At 44.4% G+C, this 24,394-nt stretch overlaps 1 protein-coding gene across 9 annotated transcripts in view; it reads right to left on the reverse strand.

Annotated features, from left to right (window-relative positions):
• Positions 1–24,394, reverse strand: part of MROH8 (maestro heat like repeat family member 8) — a 77,391-nt gene that overhangs the window by 38,787 nt on the left and 14,210 nt on the right. For 5 of the 9 annotated variants that reach the window (XR_012419338.1, XR_012419337.1, XR_012419339.1 and 2 more), the window contains 6 exons: positions 19,225–19,304; positions 17,747–17,891; positions 16,730–16,825; positions 13,963–14,067; positions 6,186–6,321; positions 2,100–2,224 (listed from right to left, as the gene is read on the reverse strand). Coding sequence is in view for 6 of the 9 variants with exons in the window: in XM_005568951.5 (XP_005569008.2) it covers positions 2,100–2,224; positions 6,186–6,321; positions 13,963–14,067; positions 16,730–16,825; positions 17,747–17,891; positions 19,225–19,304 (687 nt within the window). In the remaining 3 variants the exon portion in view is untranslated. The remainder of the gene's footprint in view (positions 1–2,099; positions 2,225–6,185; positions 6,322–13,962; positions 14,068–16,729; positions 16,826–17,746; positions 17,892–19,224; positions 19,305–24,394) is intronic. The other 4 variants (XM_065523122.2, XM_045362953.3, XM_074005290.1 and 1 more) reach the window with 3 other exon arrangements.

Consider the following 24,394-nt stretch of genomic DNA (forward strand, 5'->3'; position numbering starts at 1 on the left):
ATGCATCATCACACCCAGCTAATTTTTTTATTTGTAGAGATGGGTCTCGCTATGTTGCCCAGGATGGTCTGGAATCCTGGGCTCAAGTGATCCTTCCGCCTCAGCCTCCCTAAGTGCTAGGATGACAGGGGTGAGCCACTGCACCCAGCCTGCTGCTCTGACATTTAGAAAGAAGTTTTATTGGCCAGGTACAGTGGCTCATGCCTGTAATCCCAGCTCTTTGGGAGCCTAAAGCGGGAGAAACCCTTGAGCCCACGATTCGAGACTAGCTGCTTGGCCAACATGAAGAAACCCCGTCTCTACTAAAAATACAAAAATTAGTTGGGTGTGGTGGTGCATGTCTGTAATCCCAGCTACTTGGGAGGCTGAGGGAGGAGAATCACTTGAACCTGGGAGGCAGAGGTTGCAGTGAGATGAGATCGTGCCACTGCACTTCAGCCTGGGTGACAGAGCGAGACTCCGTCTCAAAAATAAAATAAAATAAAATAAAATAAAATAAAATAAAATAAAATAAGCCTGCCATAGTGGCTCACGTCTGCAATCCCACTACTTTGGGAGGCTGAGGCAGGTGGATCACCTGAGGTCAGAGTTCAAGACCAGCCTGACAAACATGGAGAAACCCTGTCTCTACTAAAAATACAAAATTAGCTGGGCGTGGTAGTGAATCCCAGCTACTCAAGAGGCTGAGGCAGGAGAATCGCTTGAACCCAGGAGGCGGAGGTTGCAGCGAGCCAAGATTGAGCCATTGCACTCCAGCCTGGGCGACAAGAGTGAAACTCCGTCCCAAAGAAACACCTCCCCACAAACAAAACAAAACAAAACAAAACAAAACAAAACAAGAAAAGAAAAAGAAGCTCAGAAAGAGTCACACTTTTATAGGATAGAACTTAAAAAACAAAGGCCCTAATGTTACACAGATGACAGGTTCCCAGGCATAATTAAAATGCCTTGTCTGGAGACAACATACTAAAAAATGTGTCATTCTGTCTTTCTTTGCATTTAGTAGTAGATAAAGTCCTTCACATGATTATAATAGGCTTAATTTACTGGGCACTTACTAGTAAATTTTTTTTTTTTTGAGACGGAGTCTCGCTCTGTCACCCAGGCTGGAGTACAGTGGCCGGATCTCAGCTCACTGCAAGCTCCGCCTCCCGGGTTCCTGCCCTTCTCCTGCCTCAGCCTACCGAGTACCTGGGACTACAGGCGCCCGCCACCTCGCCCGGCTAGATTTTTTGTATTTTTTAGTACAGACAGGGTTTCACCGTGTTAGCCAGGATGGTCTCGATCTCCTGACCTCGTGATCCACCCGTCTCAGCCTCCCAACGTGTTGGGATTACAGGCTTGAGCCACCACGCCCGGCCGTAAATTTTTTTTTTTTACAATTTACACTGTTTACAATTCAGTCGTGGTTTAGCAAAGCATTTTCCATACGATATCTCATTTAACCACGACTGAATTGTAAACAGTGTAAATTAAAAAAAAAAAAAAATCGTAAAACCTGTCCCAATTTTTACAGATCTCCATCGTGCAGATGAGAAAATTGATGTGCAGAGAGATGAAATTACTTGGTACTTTTCACCCTACATGAGTAAGATCCGTGGGTTTTCTTTATTTTCCCCTAGCCCCTAGAATGCCTGGTACCTAGTGGATGTATAAGTATTTATTGAATAATGCATAACTACATTAATTTAAAAGTGTCTGGCTTGTTGGATCAACCATACTCTCTTGCAGCTCCTTTTTGGGACCAGCATTTACGTTTGCAAGACACTGGCGATTATTAATAGTAGGAGCAGAGCTGGTATGAAGTGAAATCCAGGGATACTGGCCTCAGTGGCAGGTTGACCTTAACCCCCAAACTAAGAGGGCAAGGGGTATATGGGCCAGGATCCTAGTGCCTTGTCTTCAAACTATGGAATGTTTAGAGACCACATTCCTTGGGCAATTGTGTATGGTTTTGTTTTATAAGAAATGACCAGAACTTTTTCCAGAGTGGTTTTTACTATTTTACATTTCCATGAATAAATGCAGGAGACTTCTGGTTGTTCCCCACCCTTGCCAACACTTCTGGCTATGGTTGTAATTTTAGCCATTCTTATTACCTGCGCAATTCTGAAGGGACAGCTGTAGAAGCATTTAGCGGCCGAGCTGTAGAGCTCCAGGAATTCTCGACATTTTGTCAATGCTCTTTTTAAGTTTTGCTGATTTTTCTTGTCATGTATGATATCTGAAAAGAAAATATAAAATATGAATACTTTCTGGCTTCTTTTTTTCTTCTTGATTTTACAGGTCTGCTTGATCTCCAGTTTAAAGTGGATCCCAAGATCTTACTCTTCTTTTTCACTTGAACAAAAATGCCTGGGGGAGGGAGTATGTGTTCATCTGAAGGCTGATTTATTTCTCTTTTCTTATAGAACAATATATAAAAAGAGCCAAAAGAAAAAGCAAAGAGGAGGTCGAGGCAGGTGGATCACTTGAAGTCAAGAGTGTGAGACAACCCTGGCCAACAAGGTGAAACTCTGACTCTACAGAAAAATAAAAAAATTAGCCGGGCATGGTGGCACTCTCCTGTAGTCCCAGCTATCTGGGAGGCTGAGGTGGGAGGATCACTGGAACCCAGGAGGCAGAGCTTGCAGTGAGCCGAGATCACACCACTGCACTCCAGCCTGGGTGACAGAGTAAGACCCTGTGGTTTTTTTTTTTTTTTTTGAGACAGAATTTCATTCTTGTTGCCCAGGCTGGAGTGCAATGGTGTGATCTTGGCTCACTGCAACCTCTGCCTCCTGGGTTCAAGCGATTCTCCTGCCTCAGCCTCTTGAGTAGCTGGGATTACAGGCATGTGCCACCACACCCAGCTAATTTTGTATTTTTAGTAGAGACGGGGTTTCTCCATTTTGGTCAGGCTGGTCTCGAACTCCTGACCTCAGGTGATCCATCCACCTTGGCCTCCCAAAGTGGTGGGATTACAGGCATGAGCCACAACACCCAGCCGACCCTGTCTTTTTTTTTTTTTAAAAAAAAGCAAAAGCAAAGAGTTTTTTGTAAGAGCAGAGCATTTGAGTGATTTGTGAGTACAACCAAAGCATGCTACCTTATTTCCCCCCACTGGTGAGGAATGGTGAGGGGTCTCCCTATGAAGCTTAGGTTCCCAGAAAAAATTGCCCAACTTTGTATTACGTATGATAATTCTGATATCAGAACTCTTCATCATTGTCTAGTTTTGCTGATCATTATAGTGTCTTGTTTTTCTCGTGTTTTATTGTGACCTCATATTTGCTGGAAATTTGTAGATGGAAAATTTATCTTTGAGCCCTTGGCTGAGGATACTCTCTCTCCAACTAGAAAATAAGCTCCCTGAGGGAAGGTATCTTGTCTGTCTCGTTTAGTGATGCATCACTAGAACAATAAATGCTTCATAACTATTTGCTGAATCAATAATCAACTGTATTTCTTTGGCTGTACACCTGGTAGAGACTGCTCATATTCAGAGGTGCCCAATGACAGGACAGTTGCTTTGGGAAGCATGGAGCTTCCTTATCCATGTGAAGCGCAAACCCAGGCAGAGGAATTACAGTTGTGTGTGGCTTAACAATTGGGATACATTCTGAGAAATGCACTGTCAGGCTACTGCATTACTGCATGAACATCACATAGAGTATACTTTTTTTTTTTTAGACAGAGTCTCTCACTCTGTCACCCAGACTGGAGTGTAGTGGTGCAATCTTGGCTCACTGCAACCTCCACCTCCCAGGTTTAAGCGATTCACTTGCCTCAGCCTCCTGAGTAGCTGGGACTACAGGCATGCGCCACCACACCAGGCTAATTTTTGTACTTTTAGTAGAAACGGGGTTTTGCCCTGTTGGCCAGGCTGGTCTTGAATTCCTGACCTCAGGTGATGGACCCTCCTCAGCCTACCAAAGTGCTGGGATTACAGGCATGAGCCACTGCGCCTGGCCTAATTTTTTTTTTTTTTTTTTTTTTTTTTTTTTTTACATTCTAAAGTGTTTTTGTTAAAAACTAAGACAAAAACACACACACTAGCCTAGGCCTACACGAGATCAGGATAATCAATACCACTGTCTTCCATCTTCACATCCTGCCCCACTGGAAGGTATTCAGGGCAGTAACACGCATGGAGCTGTCATCTCCTATGATAACACCTTCTTCAGGAATACCTCCTGAAGGGCCTGCCTGGGGCTGTTTCATAGTTAACTGTTTTTTTAATAAGTAGAAAGAGTACATGCTAAAATAATCATAAAATGTATAGTAAATAAATAAACCAGTAAATAGTTATTATCATTACCAAGGATATGTACTGTACATAATTGTAGGTTCTATACTTTTATATGACTGGTAGTGCAGTAGGTTTGTTTACACCAGTATCACCACAAACGTGAGTAATGCATTGTGCCATAATGTTATGATGGTTACAATGTCACTAGGTAATACAAAATTTTCAGCTCAGCTGGGTATGGTGGTGGACACCCATAGTCCCAGCACTTTAGAAGGCTGGGGTAGGAGCACTGCTTGAGCTCAGGAGTTGGAGACCAGCCTAGGCAACATAGTGAGACTTCGTTTCTTTTTATTCTTTCTCTCTTTCTCTCTCTCTCTCTCTTTCTTTCAGATGGAGTCTCGCTCCGTCACCAGGCTGGAGTGCAGTGACATGATCTCAGCTCACTGCAACCTCTGCCTCCCAGGTTCAAGTGATTCTCCTGCCTCAGCCTCCCAAGTAGCTGGGACTACAGGCATGTGCCACCCCACCCAGCTAATTTTTGTGTTTTTAGTAGAGACGGGGTTTCATCAGGTTGGCCAGGATGGTCTTGATCTCTTGACCTTGTGATCCGCCTGCCTCGGCCTCCCAAAGTGCTGGAATTACAGGTATGAGCCACCGTGCCAAGCCGAGACTTCCTTTCTTTAAAAAAAAAAAAATAATAATAAGGCTGGGCGTGGTGGTTCATGCTGTAATCCTAGCACTTTGGGATGCCGAGGCGGGCAGATCACTTGAGGTCAGGAGTTCGAGACCAGCCTGGCCAACATTAAGTAACATTTAGCAGAGATGTTGAAACCCCATCTCTACTAAAAATACAAAAATGAGCCAGGTGTGGTGGCAGCTGCCTGTAATCCCAGCTACTCGGGAGGCTGAGGCACAAGAACTGCTTGAACCTGGGAGGTGGAGGTTGCAGTGAGCCGAGATCACACCACTGCACTCCAGCCTGGGCAACAGAGCGAGACTCCATCTCAAAATAAGATAAAATAAAATAAAAAGAAAAATTTCAGCTCCATTCTAATCTTATGTGACCTATACATGATCAGTTGTTGACTGAAATGTCATTATATGCTGCATGACTGTACTTGGCAGGGATAGAGTAGACTGAGATTCAAACACCGGGGGAATGCTGGGTTAGATATCTTCTAAAGTCCCTTCTTATCATGGAAGTCAGTGACTCATGCCTTGACCACACTGGCCCTCTCTCTATTTTTCAAACTCCTCAAGCTCACGCCTACCAAGGATCCTTTCCTTAGTCATTCCTTCTGCCTCATACACTCTTCTTACCTCTCCAGGTGGCAAACTGCTCTTTATTCTCTGGATTACCTTTTCTGAACCCTGCAACTAGATTTGATTCTTACTCATGGCCCCTGTAATTTCCCTTCATAAGGATATTAATTCTCCTGCAGCCTCGACCTCCTGGGCTCAAGTGATTCTCCCACCTTCACCTCCTGAGTAGCTGAGATCATAGGCATACTCTACCATGCCAGCTAATTTTTAAAATTTTTTGTAGAGAAGGGTTTTTGCCATGTTGCCCAGGCTGGTCTTGAACTCCTGGGCCCAAGCGGTCCTCCCGGCTTGGCCTGGCAAAATGCTATGAATATAGGAGCGAACCACTCTGCCCAGCCTCACTCCTACTTCTGACCAAACTAATCACTCTAGTTTGTCCACAGAGCCACGTTTAGCCACTCCCTGGCTATGCAGATGGATGACAATAGTGGGTCTGATCTAGTATTAGGATTCTAATTATTAAGTCAGTGTTGCTTCATCTCTGCCTATGGACTATGTATCTTTCTCTTTATGAACTACTGTAAAAGGCCTTTCCAGAACATGGGGATTGAATCAATGTGTAAGAAGTGCTGGTGCTTATGTTGTGCTGGAGAATTCACTCAGGACCTCGCGGCCTTCAGCAGTGTCTTACACTTCAGCCTCAGGGTGATATGCAGCAGGTAGTGAATGCTCTCTGCAGCCTCCTCAGCCACATTTTCCTGTGGATCCCCACAGAGCAGTGCCATCAGAGCCACTAGGTGCCCAAGTCTTTGGAATCGCAGTGGAAGCTTGGGAAAGAAAAAGAAAGATGTCATCAGAATACATGTGCATTTAGTGCCTTCGATTTGAATTGTTGAGAAGTAATCCCAATTCTACTCTCAACTTAAGGGAAGTGTAAGGGTCGCAATCAGCCTGTGGATCTCTGTAGGGTTCATATTTAACATAGGTAGACACGGTATAGCCAGTAGATGGTGTTATTAAGAAATAGGGGAATTCTAACCTAAGTAAACAATCTGAAAAATGAAAAAGCTTTGTGCATGAAGATGGTAATTCTAGCACTGTTTTTATTTTTATTTTTTAATTTTAATTTTTCAGAGTACATAGTAGGTCTATGTATTTGTGGGGTATATAGGCCTGCAATGCATAATAATCACATCATGGAAAACGGAGTATCCACCCCCTCAAGCATTTATTCTTTGTGTTATAAACAGTCCAATTATATTCTTTTAGTTATTTTAATAATTTTTTTTTTTTGAAACAGAGTTTTGCCCTTTTTGCTCAGGCTGGAGCGCAGTGGCGCGATCTCAGCTCACTGCAACCTCCGCCTCCCGGGTTCAAGTGATTCTCTCGCCTCAGCCTCCCAAATAGTTGGAATTACAAGTGTGAGCCACTGCACCCAGGTGATTTTTGTATTTTTAGTAGAGATGGGGTTTCGCTGTGTTGGCCAGGCTGGTCTCAAACTCTGAACCTCAAGTGATCCACCCGCCTCAGTCTCCCAAATTACACACCTGAGCCACCACAGCTGGCCAAATATACGTACATTTAATATTGCCAAATAAAAATGTATTACATTTTTAATATTATTAAAAAATTACTAATGCACAATAGTCACCCTGTTGTGCTATAAAATATTAGGTCTTATTCATTCTAACAATGTTTTTGGTACCTATTAACCATCCCTACCTCTCCCCAACCCTGCCACCACCCTTCCCAGTCTCTGATAACCTTCCATTTTCTATCTTCATGAATTAAACTGTTTTGATTTTCAGATCCCACAATATGTGAGAACATGTGATGTTTGTCTTTCTATGCCCGGTATATTTCACTTAGCATAACGACCTCCAGTTCCATCCATGTTGTTGCGAATGACAGGATCTCACTCTTTTTATGGCTGAAGAGTACTTCATTGTGTATAAGTACTTCATTGTGTATTCTTTATCCATTCATCTGTTGATGAACACTTACGCTGCTTCCAAACTTTGGCTATTGTGAAGAGTGTCGCAACAAACAAGGGAGTGCAGATATCGCTTCCATATACTGATTTCCTTTCTTTGGGGTATACACCCAGCAGTGGTCTAAAGACCACACTTTGGAAATAATTGCATGACAATAGTAAAGGGAATTATCCTACAGCCAGTCTACGAATACAACCATTAAAAATCAAGTATCTAAGAAATGTATAATGTGTTATTCTGCTAAGTAAAAAAGCTGAACGCGGCCAGGCTTGGTGGCTCATGCCAGTAATCCCAGCACTTTGGGAGGCCAAGGTGGGCAGATCACCTGAGGTCAGGGATTCGAGACCAGCCTGCCTCGCCAACATGGCGAAACCCCATCTCTACTAAAAGGACAAAAATCAGCCAGGCATGGTGGCAGGCAACTGTAATCCCAGCTATTCAGGAGGCTGAGGCAGGAGAATTGCTTGAACCTGGGAGGCACAGGTTGTAGTGAGCCAAGATCACGCCACTGCACTCCAGCCTGGGTGACAAGAGTGAGACTCCACCTCAAAATTAATAATACATACATATATAAAGTAAAAAATAAAAATAAAAAGCTGAATGCAAAGTTGAGATATAGCACTTAATTCTATTTATAAAATTCATTTTTTTAATATCCTGCTTGATTATGGAAAAAAAATCCATGTAATGTAGCTGGCAAAAATCATACCAGAAAAGGAAATATAACTTGAAATAAATACTGAAGAAAACTGGATAAATTAAAAAATTGGCTGGGCGCGGTGGCTCACACCTATAACCCCAGCACTTTGGGAGACCAAGGCGGACATATTATTTGAGGCCAGGAGTTCAAGACCTGCCTGGCCAACATGGTGAAACCCCGTATCTACTAAAAATACAGAAAAATTAGCTGGGCGTGGTGGTGCATGCCTGTAATCCCAGCTACTCGGGAGGCTGAGGCAGGCGAATTGCTTGAGCCTGGTAGGTGGAGGTGGCAGTCAGCCAAGATCACACCACTGCACTCCAGCCGGGGCGACAGAATGAGACTCCATCTCAAAATAAATAAATAAATAAAAATTAAAAACTTAAAAATAATAAAAATAAAACATTAAAGTAGAAAAGATAAATGAAGTCAGGAATTTGGTTGGCATGCAGAATGCATAATCATTTGCTTGAGGCAGGCCGTGGAGCAAGGCTCTGAACTCTCTCATGGCGAATGTAGACGCACACACAATGGTCCACAGAACATGATTCACGTTGCCCTTGAGATAACAATCGGCCGGGCGCGGTGGCTCACGCCTGTAATCCCGGCACTTTGGGAGGCCGAGGCAGGTGGATCACGAGGTCAGGAGACCAAGACCATCCTGGCTAACACGGTGAAACCCCGTCTCTACTACAAATACAAAAAATTAGCCGGGTGTGGTGGTGGGCACCTGTAGTCCCAGCTACTTGGGAGGCTGAGGCAGGAGAATGGCGTGAACTGGGGAGGCGAAGCTTGCAGTGAGCCGAGAGGGCACCACTGCACTGCAGACTGGGTGACAGAGCGAGACTCCGTCTCAAAAAAAAAAAAAAAAAGAAGATAACAAGCAACTAGCCACGCAGAGGAAGCACAGCTTTTCCTAGGGTTGAGATGGAAAGAAATTTTTTCTGTGGCTCTACAGAAATAAGACACAGAAATATTGTGAACAGCCTTTACAACCTATTTACAGTAAACACAGCAACACACAAAGCTGTGTAACATCTTTAATTCACTGATATAACCTTCATTCATTCAATCAACCAATAAATATGGTGTCAGTTATGTGCCAGGAACTATGACTGGCACTGGGGATATAAGCAGTGAACAAAAGAGAATATCCCTGCTTGCGGAGGTGATGATCTAGTTAGGGAAACACAAAGTAAACAAAATAGATATGTAAAATGTTATTATGTATCAAATGATGATAAATGTCATGATTAACAAAAATTCAGGGGAAAGGGTAAGAATTGTTTAGGATAGTCAGGGAAGGCCTCACTAATACTGAAATAAGAGACTGAGCCACGGAGATACCCAGGAGAAGAGCATTCTGGGCAGAGAGAATGCCAAGTGCCAAGGACTGAGATGGGTGTGTTTGGTGTTTCTGAGGAACCATAAGTAGGTGAGATTGGCTGGAGCAATGTAAATGAGAAGGAAAGAAATAGAAAGTAGATGAAGAATGGGCCAGAAGGTGTTGCAACCTGCAGAACGTTGTGAGGACTTTGGCCAGCGGAGGGTCTTGAGCAGAGAAGGGACACGGGTTGACTTACATTTACTCAATCAATACTGAATTGAGCATCAATCACATGGCAGATTCTGTGCTAGGCAGGCACTGGGGCTACTGTGGTGAACAAGACAAATATAATTGCAAGGTACAGTGGCTCATGTCTATAATCCCAGCATTTTGGAAGGCAGAGGTGGGAGGATTGTTTGACCCCAAGAGTTTGAGACCAGCTTGGGCAATATAGTGAGACCCCATCTTTATAAAAAATTAAAAAATTAACCAGGCATGGTGGTACATGCCTGTAGTCCCAGCTACTAGGGAGGCTAAGGCAGGAGCATTGCTTAAGGCCAGGAGGTTGAGGCTGCAGTAAGCCATGATCGCACTACTGCACTCCAATCTGGGTGACAGAGCGAGACCCTGTCTCACAAAAAAAAAAAAAAAAAGAAAAGAAAAAAAAAAACAACAGAGGAGCATAATCACTGGTAGAATTTATACTTTATTAGTGGGAAACAGATAACACAGCAACAAAGGAAGAATCAAGCCAGATAACCTCTGATTCTAGACAGCCCTAGGAAGGAGAGAGAGATGAGACAGAGAGCAAACGTAGGTCTGTCTGTGGTGAGCAGAGGCCCTTTTGAGGTCGACACATCTGAACACAGTGCTAAGGAACCAGGAGAGGCTGGCTCTGGGCAGAGCTAGGGAAGGTCACTCCAAGCAGAGAAGGCAGCAAGTGCAAAGGCCATGAGGCAACATGAGCCTTATGTGGGAAGGAACATAAAGGCGGCTGCTCTGTGGTAAGTCAGGGGACTTAGGTGTAGAGAGGCAGGCAGAGCTACATCAGACACGACCCCATATTCTAAGATCAGTTTGGAAATCACTGGATCAAACAAGTGACATGAGGAAAAAAAAGAAAATGAAGAAAAAGAAAAACAGAGGAGAAAGCAAAGAAACAAGCAAGAATGACATGGGTCTGAAGAGGATGACTCTGGCTATATGCAGAGAACAAATTGGGAGTGGAAGCCCCCACCCCAACACACTCATGCACAAAAAAGAACTTGGAAGGTGTCAGGCATGGTGGCTCTGCCTGTAATCCCAGCACTGTGGGAGGCCGAGGCAGGCAGATCACTTGAGGCCAGGGATTTGAGACCAGCCTGGCCAACATAGTGAGACTCTGTCTCTACTAAAACTACAAAAATTAGCCAGGCGTGGTGGCCTGCACCTGTCACTGAATGACAAACAGTTAATAAGTTTTATAATCATAATATTAAGAACCCCAAACTTTATCAAGACAAAAAAGGCCACTGAAGAATTATGCTCCTAGTTTGATTACTAAATGCTTCTTTAATATTTCCTTTTTTCATTCTTTATTCTTTAGGTTTCTTTGAGAATATGAGAAAAGTTAGAGACCCAGATAATATATATCTGTCAAAACTCATTGAACTATACACTTAAATTGGATAAATTCATTGCACATAAATTATACCTCAATAAAATTGGTTTAAAAAAAACTATGGACCTTCCTCAGAAAAATCCAGAAGAGGACGGGTGCGGTGGCTCATGTCTGTAATCCCAGCACTTTGGGAAGCCAAGGGAAGAGGATCACTTGAGCCTGGGAGTTTGAGACCGGCCAGGGCAACATGGTGAAACTCCATCTCTACAAAAATGTATACAAAAATTAGCCAGGCGCGGTGGTGTGTGCCTGTAGTCCCAGCTACTAGGGAGGCTGAGGCAGGAGGATTGCTTGGGCCTGGGAGGTCAAGGCTTCAGTGAGCCATGATCATGCCACTGTACTACAGCCTAGGTGACAGAATGAGACCCTGTCTCAAAAAAAAAAATAAAAAAAAAGGAAAACCCAGAAGACTGCACCGTACCACATACTGCACACTCTGCAGACAACTTGTGGATGTTCACAGACCCCAGTGGCACCCAGGTTAACCACTCTCATATTTGCATCTCTCTCTCTCTCTGTTTTTTTGTTTTGTTTTATTTTTTTTGAGATGGAGTCTTGCTCTGTAGCCCAGGCTGGAGTTCAGTGGTATCATCTCAGCTCCCTGCAGCCTCCATCTCCCAGCTTCAAGTGAGTTTCCTGCCTCAGCCTCCTGGATAGCTGGGATTACAGGTGCCCGCCACCACGCCTGGCTAATTTTTGTATTTTTAATAGAGATGGGGTTTCACCGTGTTGGCCAGGCTGGTCTCGAACTCCTGAGCTCAAGTGATCCACTCGCCTCGGTCTCCTAAAGTGCTGGGATTGCAGACATAAGCTACTCCTCCCGGGCCCATATTTGCAACTCTTTCCAGGAAAAAAATACCCTAAGGAAGATCTCCAGGACTTGGAGAGAGATTAACGTATAGGAGGGAATCATCTGAAACTCTCCTCTTTAATCTGTTGCCAAAATTAGAGGTTGAGGGTTGTGGAAGGAAGAACAATGCATTGTTGGTATAGAATAATAGGGTAGTCAATGATGGCCAGAAGTTACTTGCTTTTATTCACTAAAGAGAAAAAAGGAAGTATAGTTGGAGGGGCTGCACTTACTTTAATAAGTTTGGATATCGTTTCAATGTGAGAAATAAAGGACCGACTGGAATACAGTCCTTTTAAACATGACTGTTAGAACATCTGTATCAGGAACAAAAAAGTATCTTCCCTCTTGTGCTTTGGGGAGGGAAAAAAAAAGAAAAAAAAGAAAAGAAAAGAGAAGAAAAGAGAAAAGAAAAGAAAAGAACAAATTATCTAAGGAAAATTTTGGTATAAGGACCTAGCATTCCTACCCTACCAACCTCTCTTCCAATTCCCAGGCCTTACTATGCAGGTTGGAGAAATGATCGATGGAGACAGGAGACACTCCAATGGCTAGAAAACCTGCTCAGGGAAGGGCAAAGAGATTATCAGGTAGAAAAAGGAGTAGACCCAGGAAGGAGGAACGAAGTTTTGAGGAATTCTTGTTAGGAGTTACAGAGAGGATTCTCAACCAAGAAGTGAGTGAGTGAGTGAAAAATAAAGACTTTTTTGTTTGTTTGTTTGTTTGTTTTTGTTTTTGTTTTTGTTTTTTTGAGATGGAGTTTTGCTCTTTGTTGCCCAGGCTGGAGTGCAGTGGCATGATCTTGGCTCATTGCAACCTCTGTCGCCCAGGTTCAAGCAATTCAAGGAGATTTTTTAAAAAGAGATAAGGCTGGGTGCAGTGGCTCATGCCTGTAATCCCAGTGCTTTGGGAGGCTGAGGCAGGAGGATTACTTGAAGCCAGGAGTCAACACCAGCCTGGGCAACAAAGCGAGACCCCGTCTCTACAAAAAAAAAAAAATTGTTTTTATTTGAGATGGAGTCTTGCTCTGTCACCCAGACTGGAGTGCAGTGGCGCAATCTCAGTTCACCACAAGCTCTGCCTCCCGGGTTCACACCATTCTCCGGCCTCAGCCTCCCAAGTAGCTGGGACTACAGGTGCCCACCACCACGCTCAGCTAATTTTTTTTTTTTTTTTTTTTTTTAGTAGAGACAGGGTTTCACCATGTTAGCCAGGATGATCTCGATCTCCTGACCTCGTGATCCACCTGCCTTGGCCTCCCAAAGTGCTGGGATTACAGGCGTTAGCCACCGTGCCCAGCCCACAGAAAATTTTAAAAATTAGCCAGGCGTGGTGGCGTGTGGCTGTAGTCCCAGCTACTTGGAAGGCTGAGGCAGGAAGATTGCTTGAGGCCAGGAGTTCAAGGCTGCAGTGAGCTACGATGGCCCCATTGCACTCCAGCCTGAGTGATGGATCAAGACCCTGCCTTGAATAATGATCATAATAATAATGAGATGCCATAGGGGAGATGACTCAGAACTGAGAAGTGAGAGAGATAGAGAAATGTGAGGATCTGAAAAGAGGTGCCCTAGTACCATGCTCTGAGTTGCTGGGAGATACTGAAGTCGATTTATTTAAATTTGCCTGCTGTACTCAAATATAATACTATACAGACACTAGGCCACCGTGGGCCTCAGGTATTTTCAGGTTATAGTTACTATATCATTATGTTCCAGCTGTTGTGCTAAGCAATGGGGATGCAAAGATTAATCAACACAGCAACTGGCCCCAAGCTGCTCAGGAGAAGAGCAGATATGAAGACAATGCTAAGTGCTATGATAGTACATGAGCACGAAGGGGACACAGAACCAGCCTGGGGAGTCACAAAGAGGAGGGGAAATAGGCAGAGAGGGAATGGCTTTGGATCTTTCCTCCTCTGCAACTGAAGGGCTGCTCACCTTCAAGTTGAGATGTCTGGATAAGCACTTCAGAACCTGAGTCATACTGGCCATGGCCCGTTCCCGCTCATGGTCTTTGACTGACTGTAACCAGGGGTCCAAGTGCTGTGAGAAACAAAGGGAGGCTAAATGGCTTATTGGGAAGATTTGGGATACCATCTTTATTGTGTTTAGAAAGAAATGTAGAGAGACAAGTTCCATGTTGCTACTGATCTGAAAATACTTTGCTAAATGCTATTATAGCTCGGGTGCTATGCCAAGCGAGCCACAAAGACATGGGTGGTGGGTGGTTTGGTTGTTATATAGGAGCTTAGGAGCTTTGGAGCTTCTTCTTTTTTTTTTTCTTTTCTTTTTGAGATGGAGTCTCGCTCTGTTGCCCAGGCTGGAGTGCAATAGCATGATCTCAACTCACTGCAACCTCCGCCTCCTGAATTCAAGTGATTCTCTTGCCTCAGCCTCTCGAGTAGCTGGGACTACAGGCACCCGCCACCACGCTCGGCTAATTTCTGTATTTTTGTAAAGATGGGGTTTCACCGTGTTGGCCAGGCTGATCTTGAACTCCTGATCTCAGGTGACCCACCCGCCTTGGCCCCACAAAGTGCTGGGATTACAGGTGTGAGCCACTATGCCTGGCTAGAGCTTATTTTCTAGACTTATTTTCTCTTCAGCCCAATTCTTCAATTAATTATTCTGTACTTTTGAATGTTTTTAGCCCTTTCAAATCTGCTTTGGAAAGAAATAAAGTTAATAACATGCTACTGATATTAAAGTTTAACTCTGAGGACAGCCAGGTGTGGTTGCTCATGCCTGTAATCCCAGCACGGCGGGAGGGATTATACAGATGGAGCCCAGGATTTGGAGACCAGCCTGGGCAACATGGTGAAACCCCATCTCTACAAAAAAATACAAAAATTAGCTGGGCATGGTGGCATGCGCCTGTAGTCCCAGCTGCTTGGGAGGCTGAGGAGGGGTGACTGCTTGAGTCCAGGAGCTGGAGACTGCAATGAGCTGAAATCGCACCACTGTAATCCAGCCTAAGTGACAGAGCAAGATCCTGTCTCAAAAAAAGAAAAAAAGAAAGGCTTGAATTAAGCTGCCAAAGCAGGAAAGTACAAAGTACAATTGGATAGAGAGGAGAAACCCAATCTGGCTGGTATGCTAACGTACAAATAAAAGAGGAATGAGAAATAGTACTAAGGTCAGTTAGGACAAGAATAAATGCCCATCAAAGCATTTAAGAAAATAAGCTAGAAAATAAGCTTCTGAAGCAGCCAAACTACCCAACTGCCTAGGTCTTTGTGCCTTGCTTGTCAGTTAGGACAACAATAAATGCATCATTTGGGTGCAAACGATTAATAATAGCTTAAAGGGTTATTCCTTTCTGGGATATTTATATCTTAAAAAAGGGTAAGAAAAATAAAAACAACAACAGTAAAAAAAGGGTGGGAGAGCAAGATACCTGAACGTAGTCAGTGAATGCCAATGAATCAGTCTCTAGTGATGGAACAGCATATATAGGAACAGGTGCAGGTCAGAGCAGTTGGTCATTACAATCTTTGAGTACCATCTGGTAGGAAGCTACTTATTTACTAGCTCTTTTTTTGTTTTGTTTTTGAGAAGTCATCTCACTCTACCACCTAGGCTGGAGTACAGTGGCACAATCTTGGCTCACTGCAACCTCCACCCCTGGGTTCAAGCAATTCTCCTGCCTCAGTCTCCCGAGTAGCTGGGACTACAGGCATGTGCCACCACGCCTGGCTAATTTTGCATTTTTAGTAGGGACAGGTTTTTACCATGTTAGCCAGGCTGGTCTCAAACTCCTGACCTCAAATGATTGATTTGCCTGCCTTGGCCTCCCAAAGTGCTGGGATTACAGGCATGAGCCACCATGCCTGGCCTTACTAACTCTTGAGGCTGACCCTTCCCTCGTCACTGAATAAAACCCTTCTATGCTAGTAAGGAATAATAATTTTTTTTTTTTTTTGAGACAGTCTCTCTCTGTCACCCAGGCTGGAGTGTAGTGCTATGATCTCTGCTCACTGCAACCTCTGCCTCCTGTGTTCAAGTGATTCTCGTGCCTCAGCCTCCTGACTAGCTGGGATTACAGGTGTGCACCACCACTCCTGGCTTTTTTTTTTTTTTTTTAGTAGAGTCAGGGTTTCGCCATGTTGGCGAGGCTGGTCTCAAACTCCTGGCCTCAAGTGATCCACCCACCTTGGCCTCCCAAAGTGCTGGGATTACAGGCGTGAAACACTGTGCCCCACCCCCAGGAATACTAATTTAAAGAATAATTATAGCAACCATTTAAACAATTTATTGTAGCTGGGTGCAGTAGCTCATGCCTATAATCCCAGCATTTTGGGAGGCTGAGGTGGGAGGATAACTTGAGGCCAAGAATTCGAGGCGGCAGGGAGCTATAATGGTGCCACTGCACCCCAGCCTGGGCAATAGAGCAAGACTCTGTCTCTGAAAATAAACAAACAATTTATTGAAGGTCATTTATTCAATATTCACAGTAATTATTATCTCCATGTAAATGTGAAGAAATGCAACTCTGAGCAAGCAAATTCCTTGCAGAATTTCTAGAGGGAGGACTTGTAACCAATGAATGGCAGAGTCAGCATTTGAACCCAAGTCTCTGACTCAAAGTTGATAGCTGATACTCTTTACTGTGCTGCCTCTTACATTGAATCCTTCCACATTTTCATCTCCCACTTTCACCAGTTAATAGGAACCATTTCCCATTCTCCCTTGATATCTTGTTTACCTTAATAATGGTGTCAAGATTTTCCAAATATGGGTCTTTTACCACCAAACTCTGGAGCATCTCAGAGAACGCCTGAAATGTCTGCCTGTAAAGACACTGAAAAGGCACAGGATCAGCAATGCTCCCGCCCCACGTGAAGTTCCCCTAGCATGGGACAGTTGGGATGCTCTTCATGTGACCCTAAGACTTTACTCAAAGTTGCAGAACCAGTGTAAAGGCACTAGTAGATTGTTTGTGGCATGAGGTAAAAAGGAGTACATGTTCATTTCAAACGGACGCCTCGGCATTAGAGGGATCACAGCTGACTGAGTCTTAACGGCTTAGGGGTCACTAAGATTCTTTAAAGTTGGCTTGTGACTCTTTCTGATATCTTCAAACAGAGGGGAATAAAGTTCTCTTGGGTAACTGCTTGACCAACCAGTTTATTTGCCACTGAAGAAGAGATCAAGGCCTGCACATACCCTGCCCTCTGCTTGAAAGTTTTCTCTCCAGACATACCCACACCTCTCTTCTTTCAATTATCACCCCATTATGAAGGCTTTGCCTGACCACCCATGTGCCTCCCAACCACAGGGCTCTTTATCTTGCTCTTTCCCTGCTTTACATTTTCATAACACTTATTATCAGCTGACATCTTATATTTATGTATCAACAGTTTGTCTCTCTGCACTAGAATGTAAGCTCCGTGAGTGGGACTGGACTGCTGTATTCCTACTGCCTATCATCATTTTTGGCATATGATGATATATGGCATATTGTATGCTTAAATAAATGTTAAGCATACAAGCGAGTGCTCCCACCTTATTTTAAAGCCAAAAAGAGGGAAAGAATAAAGGGAAAAGGAAAGAAAACAAAATGAAGGGTTGAAAGAAGCTATCTTCTAATTTAACCACCTATTTTATTTGCCAGATTTAGCTTATGGTTTTTGTCCAGTTTCAAAATATCGAATGCACTCTCCAAAGGCCAAGATCAGTTGACCCTGTGGATGGAAAGTTGCTAAAGCAAAGCATGAGTTACCTCTGTGTTGCAGGTCCCATTGGGCATGATTTCCTGTATCTGGGTGAGAGTCCTTACAGAGGGCAGAGTGATTATACTCTTGATGACAAGACTGAACAACTCAGCTCGATCTTCAGAGCCAAACAGCAAATGGACATCTTGGTAACTAAGAAAAGACAGTTTGGGAACAGCAAGCTGGGAAGAAGGTTTGATTTGATATTGATAAGCAGAGATCAACTAAAAAGGAAAGGGTAGACAGGCTGGTGTACTGTTCTGATGGGAGAGATAAATGGCATAGCTTGTCAGCCTGTTCAGATAAATCTCACAAAAGGTTAGAGGAAGAGTTTTCTCCCAAGAAGTTACTGGAATAATATCCTTCCAGGCTTCCCTTCAGTTCAGCCACAGGGGGAAGCCTGCTACAGTCTAACGTAGTAAGCCACAATTTTCCAAAGCACATTCTGCTGAATGTTCATTTGGGGAATCATGGGTTGAATCTAGTTAAAGAACTTTTTAACCACAAGACTTCTCAGGGCCTTTGATCAGTTTAATCACTACCATATAACTCTCTGAGAGGTAAACAACAGGCAGCACTTCCAAGTTTCTTAGAAGTCGGAACTCTAATGTCATGAAACATATATGGGAGTAACTTCCCACCAAATATACTTTGGATAAAACTGAACTCCAAAGAGATTCCAATAAAGTCTTTCAGATATGGATAGTAGCATATATGAAATCAAAGTGCTTACTCAAAAACACAGATTTAGCTTCCTCTTTTCTTTTTTTTTTTTTTTTTTTTTTGAGACGGAGTCTCGCTCTGTAGCCCAGGCTGGAGTGCAGTGGCCGGATCTCAGCTCACTGCAAGCTCCACCTCCCGGGTTCACGCCATTCTCCGGCCTCAGCCTCCTGAGCAGCTGGGACTACAGGCGCTGCCACCTCGCCCGGCTATTTTTTGTATTTCTTAGTAGAGACGGGGTTTCACCGTGTTAGCCAGGATGGTCTCGATCTCCTGACCTCATGATCCGCCCATCTCGGCCTCCCGAAGTGCTGGGATTACAGGCTTGAGCCACCGCGCCCGGCCCCTCTTTTCTATATGAACAGTTTCCAAAAGTTAAAAATATGGATCACAGCCAGGTGCAGTGGCTCATGCCTGTAATCCCAGCACTTTTGGAAGCTGAGGCAGGTGGATCACTTGAGGTCAGGAATTTGAGACGAGCCTGGCCAACATGGCAAAACCCCGTCTCTGCTAAAAATACAAAAATTAGCCAGGCATGGTAGTACACACCTGTAATCTCAGCTACTCGGGAAGCTGAGTGAGGCAGGAGAACTGCTTGAACCCAGGGGGCAGAGGTTGCAGTGACTCAAGATCATGCCACTGCACTCCAGCCTGGGGGACAGAGAGAGACTCCATTTAAAAAAAAAAAAAAGGGTCATGTCAGTTGGACCTGGCATTGGCCCTGAGTGGAACCAAGATGCCTGTGTAAGGGGCATGTGGGCATCACCTGAGATCAGCGATGGTGACAAAGACCTCCTGGCGCACGAGACTGGACAGAGAATGCGGGCGCTCCTCTTGTACCAGTACCTGCAGTGAGAGTTGAGAAAGTACCCATTCATTAGGCCAGCGATGATCAGAGAGTGGGTGGCCAGCAAGAACCACAACAGGTCCTTCAGCCAGCCCTGCTCTTAGGCCCCAGATGCCTGGCAGCAGGACAGTGACAGGGATAGGGGTTTATTCTCTTGAGCCAGACCCCAGACCCTGGCTCTGCCTCTTACCAGCTGTTTGAGCTGACACAAATTATTTAACCTCCTTGTGCCTCAGTTTGCTCATCTGTAAAACCAGAAAACAGTAATACTTACCTCCATGGGGTGGCTGTGAGTACTCACTGAGCAAATTCATGACACCCAGCAGCGCTGTGTAATTGTTAGTGTCTGTTATTCGTTCTTTTTATCACCAGGGATTATTTCTAGTTTAGGCATTCTAACTCCTCCTCCACTAAACCAGCCATCTCTCTACAATCACGTCTAATATTCTGAGTTACTTGTCCTGGAAAAAGAACAACTTTCCAAATTACAAACTGGCAGAGGGAAAGCTGCCTTGCTGTGCTGGAGTGATAAGCAGGGGCTTTGGAGTGGGACAGTCCCTGGGCTGCGCACTGGCTCTGCCGCTCACTCACTGTGTGAGCCGGAATGTGTTGTTTAATTCCCTGTGCCTGAGTTGCCTTATCTGTACAGAGAAAATGAGCTGATGTAAATGACTGTAGCTGACCGGATGCAGTGGCTCACGCCTGTAATCCTAGCACTTTGGGAGGCTGAGGAGGGTGGATCACCTGAGGTCAGGAGTTCGAAAGCAGGTGCCTACAATCCCAGCTACTCGGGAGGCTGAGGTAGGAGAATCGCTGGAACCCGGGAGGTGGAGGTTCCAGTGAGCCGAAGCCACACCACTGCACTCCAGCCTGGGTGAAAGAGTGAAACTCTGTCTCAAAAAAAAAAAAAAAAAAAAAGACTGTAGCAGAAGCCTTGCTGGACTGTCCACCAGGCCCCTCTGGGAACTGTCCCCAACCCATAGAAATGGGCACCTCAAAGTTACGTGTCTGCTAGGTTGTTCTGTCCCACTGGCCACAGCTCATCTGTCCCAGAGTAGACACCAAGGTCTATTAGACTCTCTCTGGAATCTGGAACTGGGACACAGAGCTTCAATCTCAGTCTGGATGGTCTTCTAAAGGAAAAAATTTAAAATTTGGAAGCACTGGTCCCTATGAATAAGGCAACTGAGAGGGCCAATTTTGGGGAGAAAAGATGGAGGAGAGGGAGACGGGGTGGGGGCAGGGGGAGAGAGAGAGAGAGAGAGAGAGAGAGAGAGAGAGAGAGGAGAAATGGAAATTCATACAAAGGAGCAAAAACAAGAGATTGAAAGTTCTCCTTAAGTATGTGGAAGCTATTTATTTTCTAGATTCATTCCCTTCCTGGGTCAGGCTGCTCCTCCTGTCAAGGTGTTCTGGGAAACACTCAGTGATCCTTAGAACAAATCTCACCTTTTGCACTTCAGCTGCTTCTAGAGGATTTCTCTTACCTGCAACCAAAAAGATCTCACTAGGAACTTAGGATGCAGGCCAGGCGCGGTGGATCATGCCTGTAATCCAAGCACTTTGGGAGGCTGAGGCAAGTGCATCACCTGAGGTCAGGAGTTCGAGATCAGCCTGGCCAACATGGTGAAACCCCGTCTCATCTTAAAGTACAAAAATTAGCCAGGCATGGTGGTGTGTGCCTGTAGTCCCAGCTACTAGGGAGGCTGAGGCAGGAGAATCACTCGAACTCGGGAGGCAGAGGTTGCAGTGAGCCGAGATGGTGCCATTGTACTCCAGCCTGGGCAACGAGAGTGAAACTCCATCTCAAAAACAACAAAAAAACTTAGGATGCAGTAAGTGCTCAATAAACACTACAAGGTTCCCTTTCTGAGTTTTTCTCCTCTTACTTTCCAGCTCTGGTCTGACTCCGATCTTGCTGGTGGGCTGCTGCTTTCTTTCCTTTTTTCCTCAAGGAGCGCATTTATTCTTGTGGCTTTATAGTCTGGAAGGGATGAAGCCTAAGACTCTGTCTTCAGCCCTGACAGCTCTCCCAGGGCTCTACTCAACTGCATCCGGTTATCTCAAGGGCACAGCCACTAACATCCCCAGAATTTTGGCATTAAAGTCAGTTCACTGTGGTCCCCGTGCAAAGAACACAGCTTCCTGTCCTATAATAGTTGTCAATTGTTCCCTTTCCCAGGGCTCACTAAAAAGGTGATTTATGCTTTTTTTCTTTTGTTCAAGCCCTACATCCCATTAGTTATAGCATCAGCCACCCCCTGCTCTGCACGGTTTCTGTGACTCTCCATTCCTGGAGACATACACCTTCATGTGGATGAAAGCAGCATCTCTTAGCTGAAGCCCCAGGCTTGCAATCCCCTCTGACTTCAATTGACTTGATCCACTTCTGCCAGAATCATCTTTTCTTTATTTAATCAGTTGGATATTGAAGGTTTATTATTTGTTCACAGTTATGCTAGCCTCTACAGGGAATTCAGAAGTGAGAGGGTATTTTTTGTTAGTAGAGTATGTGTGTAGCAGGAACTTCCTGGGTGACTGCCCAGATCACAGCAATCACCCCTTCTCCCTGGGAATGCCTCCAAAACGCAGGGTGGGACACCCAGAAGTCATATCATTACTACATGATCTTGTCCCCCGGCAAACCTTATTGATGCAGGGTGGGGAACAGACCAGTCTGGGTCAATCAGATTTTCTCTTGCAGAATTTGGAATCTTACAGTCACAGGCACAAAGCAGGAGTTGCTACAGGGTTGAGTCATGGTGATGGTAGCGAAGCCCCTGCCTCTGAGACCTCTGGAGCTGTCCCGGAGCTTACTTTTCTAGAGACTTGTTTAAACCTCTTTCTTAGAGTCTAAGAGAGATATCCCAGCATCTTTTTTTTGTAACTTACTTGAGCCAGAGGTGATTTTTGTTTCTTGCCTGAAGAATCCTAACTAATCCAAACAAAATCAGAAGTTTTGTCTCAAAGGTCTTTTTTTGTTGTTGTTGTTTGTTTGTTTTTTGTGAGACAGAGTCTGGCTCTGTCGCCCAGGCTGGAGTGCAATGGTGTGATCTTGGCTTACTGCAACCTCCGCCTCCCAAGTTCAAGCGATTCTCCTGCCTCAGCCTCCTGAGTAGCTGGGACTACAGGTGCCTACCACCGTGCCTGGTTAATTTTTGTATTTTCAGTAGAGATGGGGTTTCACCATGTTGGCCAGGCTGGTCTCAAACTCCTGACATCAGGTGATCCTCCCACCTCAGCCTCCCAAAATGCCGGGATTACAGACGTGAGCCACTGTGCCCTGGCCTGTCTCAAAGGTCTTAACTAAAGTCGAGTGATCCACCTGGACTAATTTCACCTTAATCCTGCTGTCACTTTATATCCCAGTTGCCACAGCCTGCCTCCCTTCCCTTTCCTTCCTTCCTTTCTCTTTTTCTTTTTTTCTTTTCTTTCTTCTTTCTTTTCTTTCTTTCTCTTTTTCTTTCTTTCCTTTGTCTTTTTCTTTCTCTTCTTCCTCTTTCCTTTCTTTCTCTTTCCTCTTTCTCTCCTTCCTTCCTTCATCTTTTTCTTTCCTTTTTCTTTCTCTCCTTCCTTCCTTTCCCCTTTGTTCCTACCTTCCCTCCCTCCCTCTTCTTTCTCCCTTTCCCTTCCCTTCCCTCCCTCCCTCCTTCTCTCTCCCTCTTTTTCTCTCCCTCCCTCCTCCTTCTCTCCCTCTCTCTGTCTCCCTTTCCCTCTCTCTCTCTCTTTCTTTAAAGATGGAGGTCTTACTATGTTCCTGAGGCTGGAGTGCACTAGCTATTCATAAGCACGATCATAGCTCACTACAGCCTCCAACTTCTGGGCTCAAGCGTTCCTCCTGCCTCAGCCTCCAGAGTGACTGGGACTACAGGCAGGTGCTACCACACCCAGGCTCTTTTTATTTTTCATGAAAGTTCTCAACATTATATACTGTATATATTGTATATTTTTATATTATATTACATATCGTATATATTTTACAATATACAATAAACTGTACATATTTAAAGCATACAGTTTGATGATTTTTGATACATGTATATATCCATGAAACCATCACCATCCTCAAGAGAATGAACATTTCTATCACTCCCAAAAGTTTATTTGTGCTACTTTGTAATTCCTCGCTCCTTCTCCTCCTCATTCAACCTCCACCTCTAGGTTACCGCTGCTCTGCTGTCACTATAGATGCGTTGGCATCTTCTCAAATTTCATATAAATAGAATCACGCAGTATATCCTCTTTTTAAAATGTTTGGCTTCTTTCACTCAGCATAACTATTTTGAGATTGTTCTAAGTTGTAGCATATTTCCATAGTTCCTTTTTAGTCTCAAGTAGTATTCCATTATATGGATATACAATACCACAATTTGTTTATCCATTCACCTGCTAATGAACACTTGGGTTTCTTCTAGGGTTTGGCTTTTACATATAGAGCTGCTGTGAACATTTGTGCATACATCTTTGTGTGGACATATGCTTCGTTTTACCTAGGAGTGAAATTGCTGGGTCATATGGTAAGTATATGTTTCACTTTTTAAGAAACTGCCAAATTGTTTTCCAAAGTGGTTGTGTCATTTCACATTCCTGGCAGCAACGTATGAGAATTTTAGTTGCTTCATATCCTTGCCAATATTTGGTATTGCCTTTCTTCTTTATTTTAGCCATTTTAGTAGGTGTATAGTTGAAGCTTACTGTTGTTTTAGTTTGCCTTTCCCTAATCACAATGATCAGCATCTTTTCATGTGCTTATTTAGAAATTTTTGGTGAACTCATGCCTGTCATCCCAGCACTTTGATAGGCTGAGGCAGGCAGATCACCTGAGGTCAGGAGTTCAAGACCAGCCTGGGCTGGTCTCTACTGTGAAACCCTGTCTCTAATAAAACTGCACAAAATTAGCTGGGTATAGTGGCAGGTGCCTGTAATCCCAGCTACTTGGGAGGCTGAGGCAGGAGAATCACTTGAACCCGGGATGCAGAGGTTGCAGTAACCCCAGCTACTTGGGAGGCTGAGGCAGTAGAATCACTTGAACCCGGGATGCGGAGGTTGCAGTAACCCGAAATTGTGCCACTGCACTCCAGTCTGAGTG

This window comes from Macaca fascicularis, chromosome 10 (genome assembly GCF_037993035.2).
Source record: "Macaca fascicularis isolate 582-1 chromosome 10, T2T-MFA8v1.1".
NCBI lineage: Eukaryota > Metazoa > Chordata > Mammalia > Primates > Cercopithecidae > Macaca > Macaca fascicularis.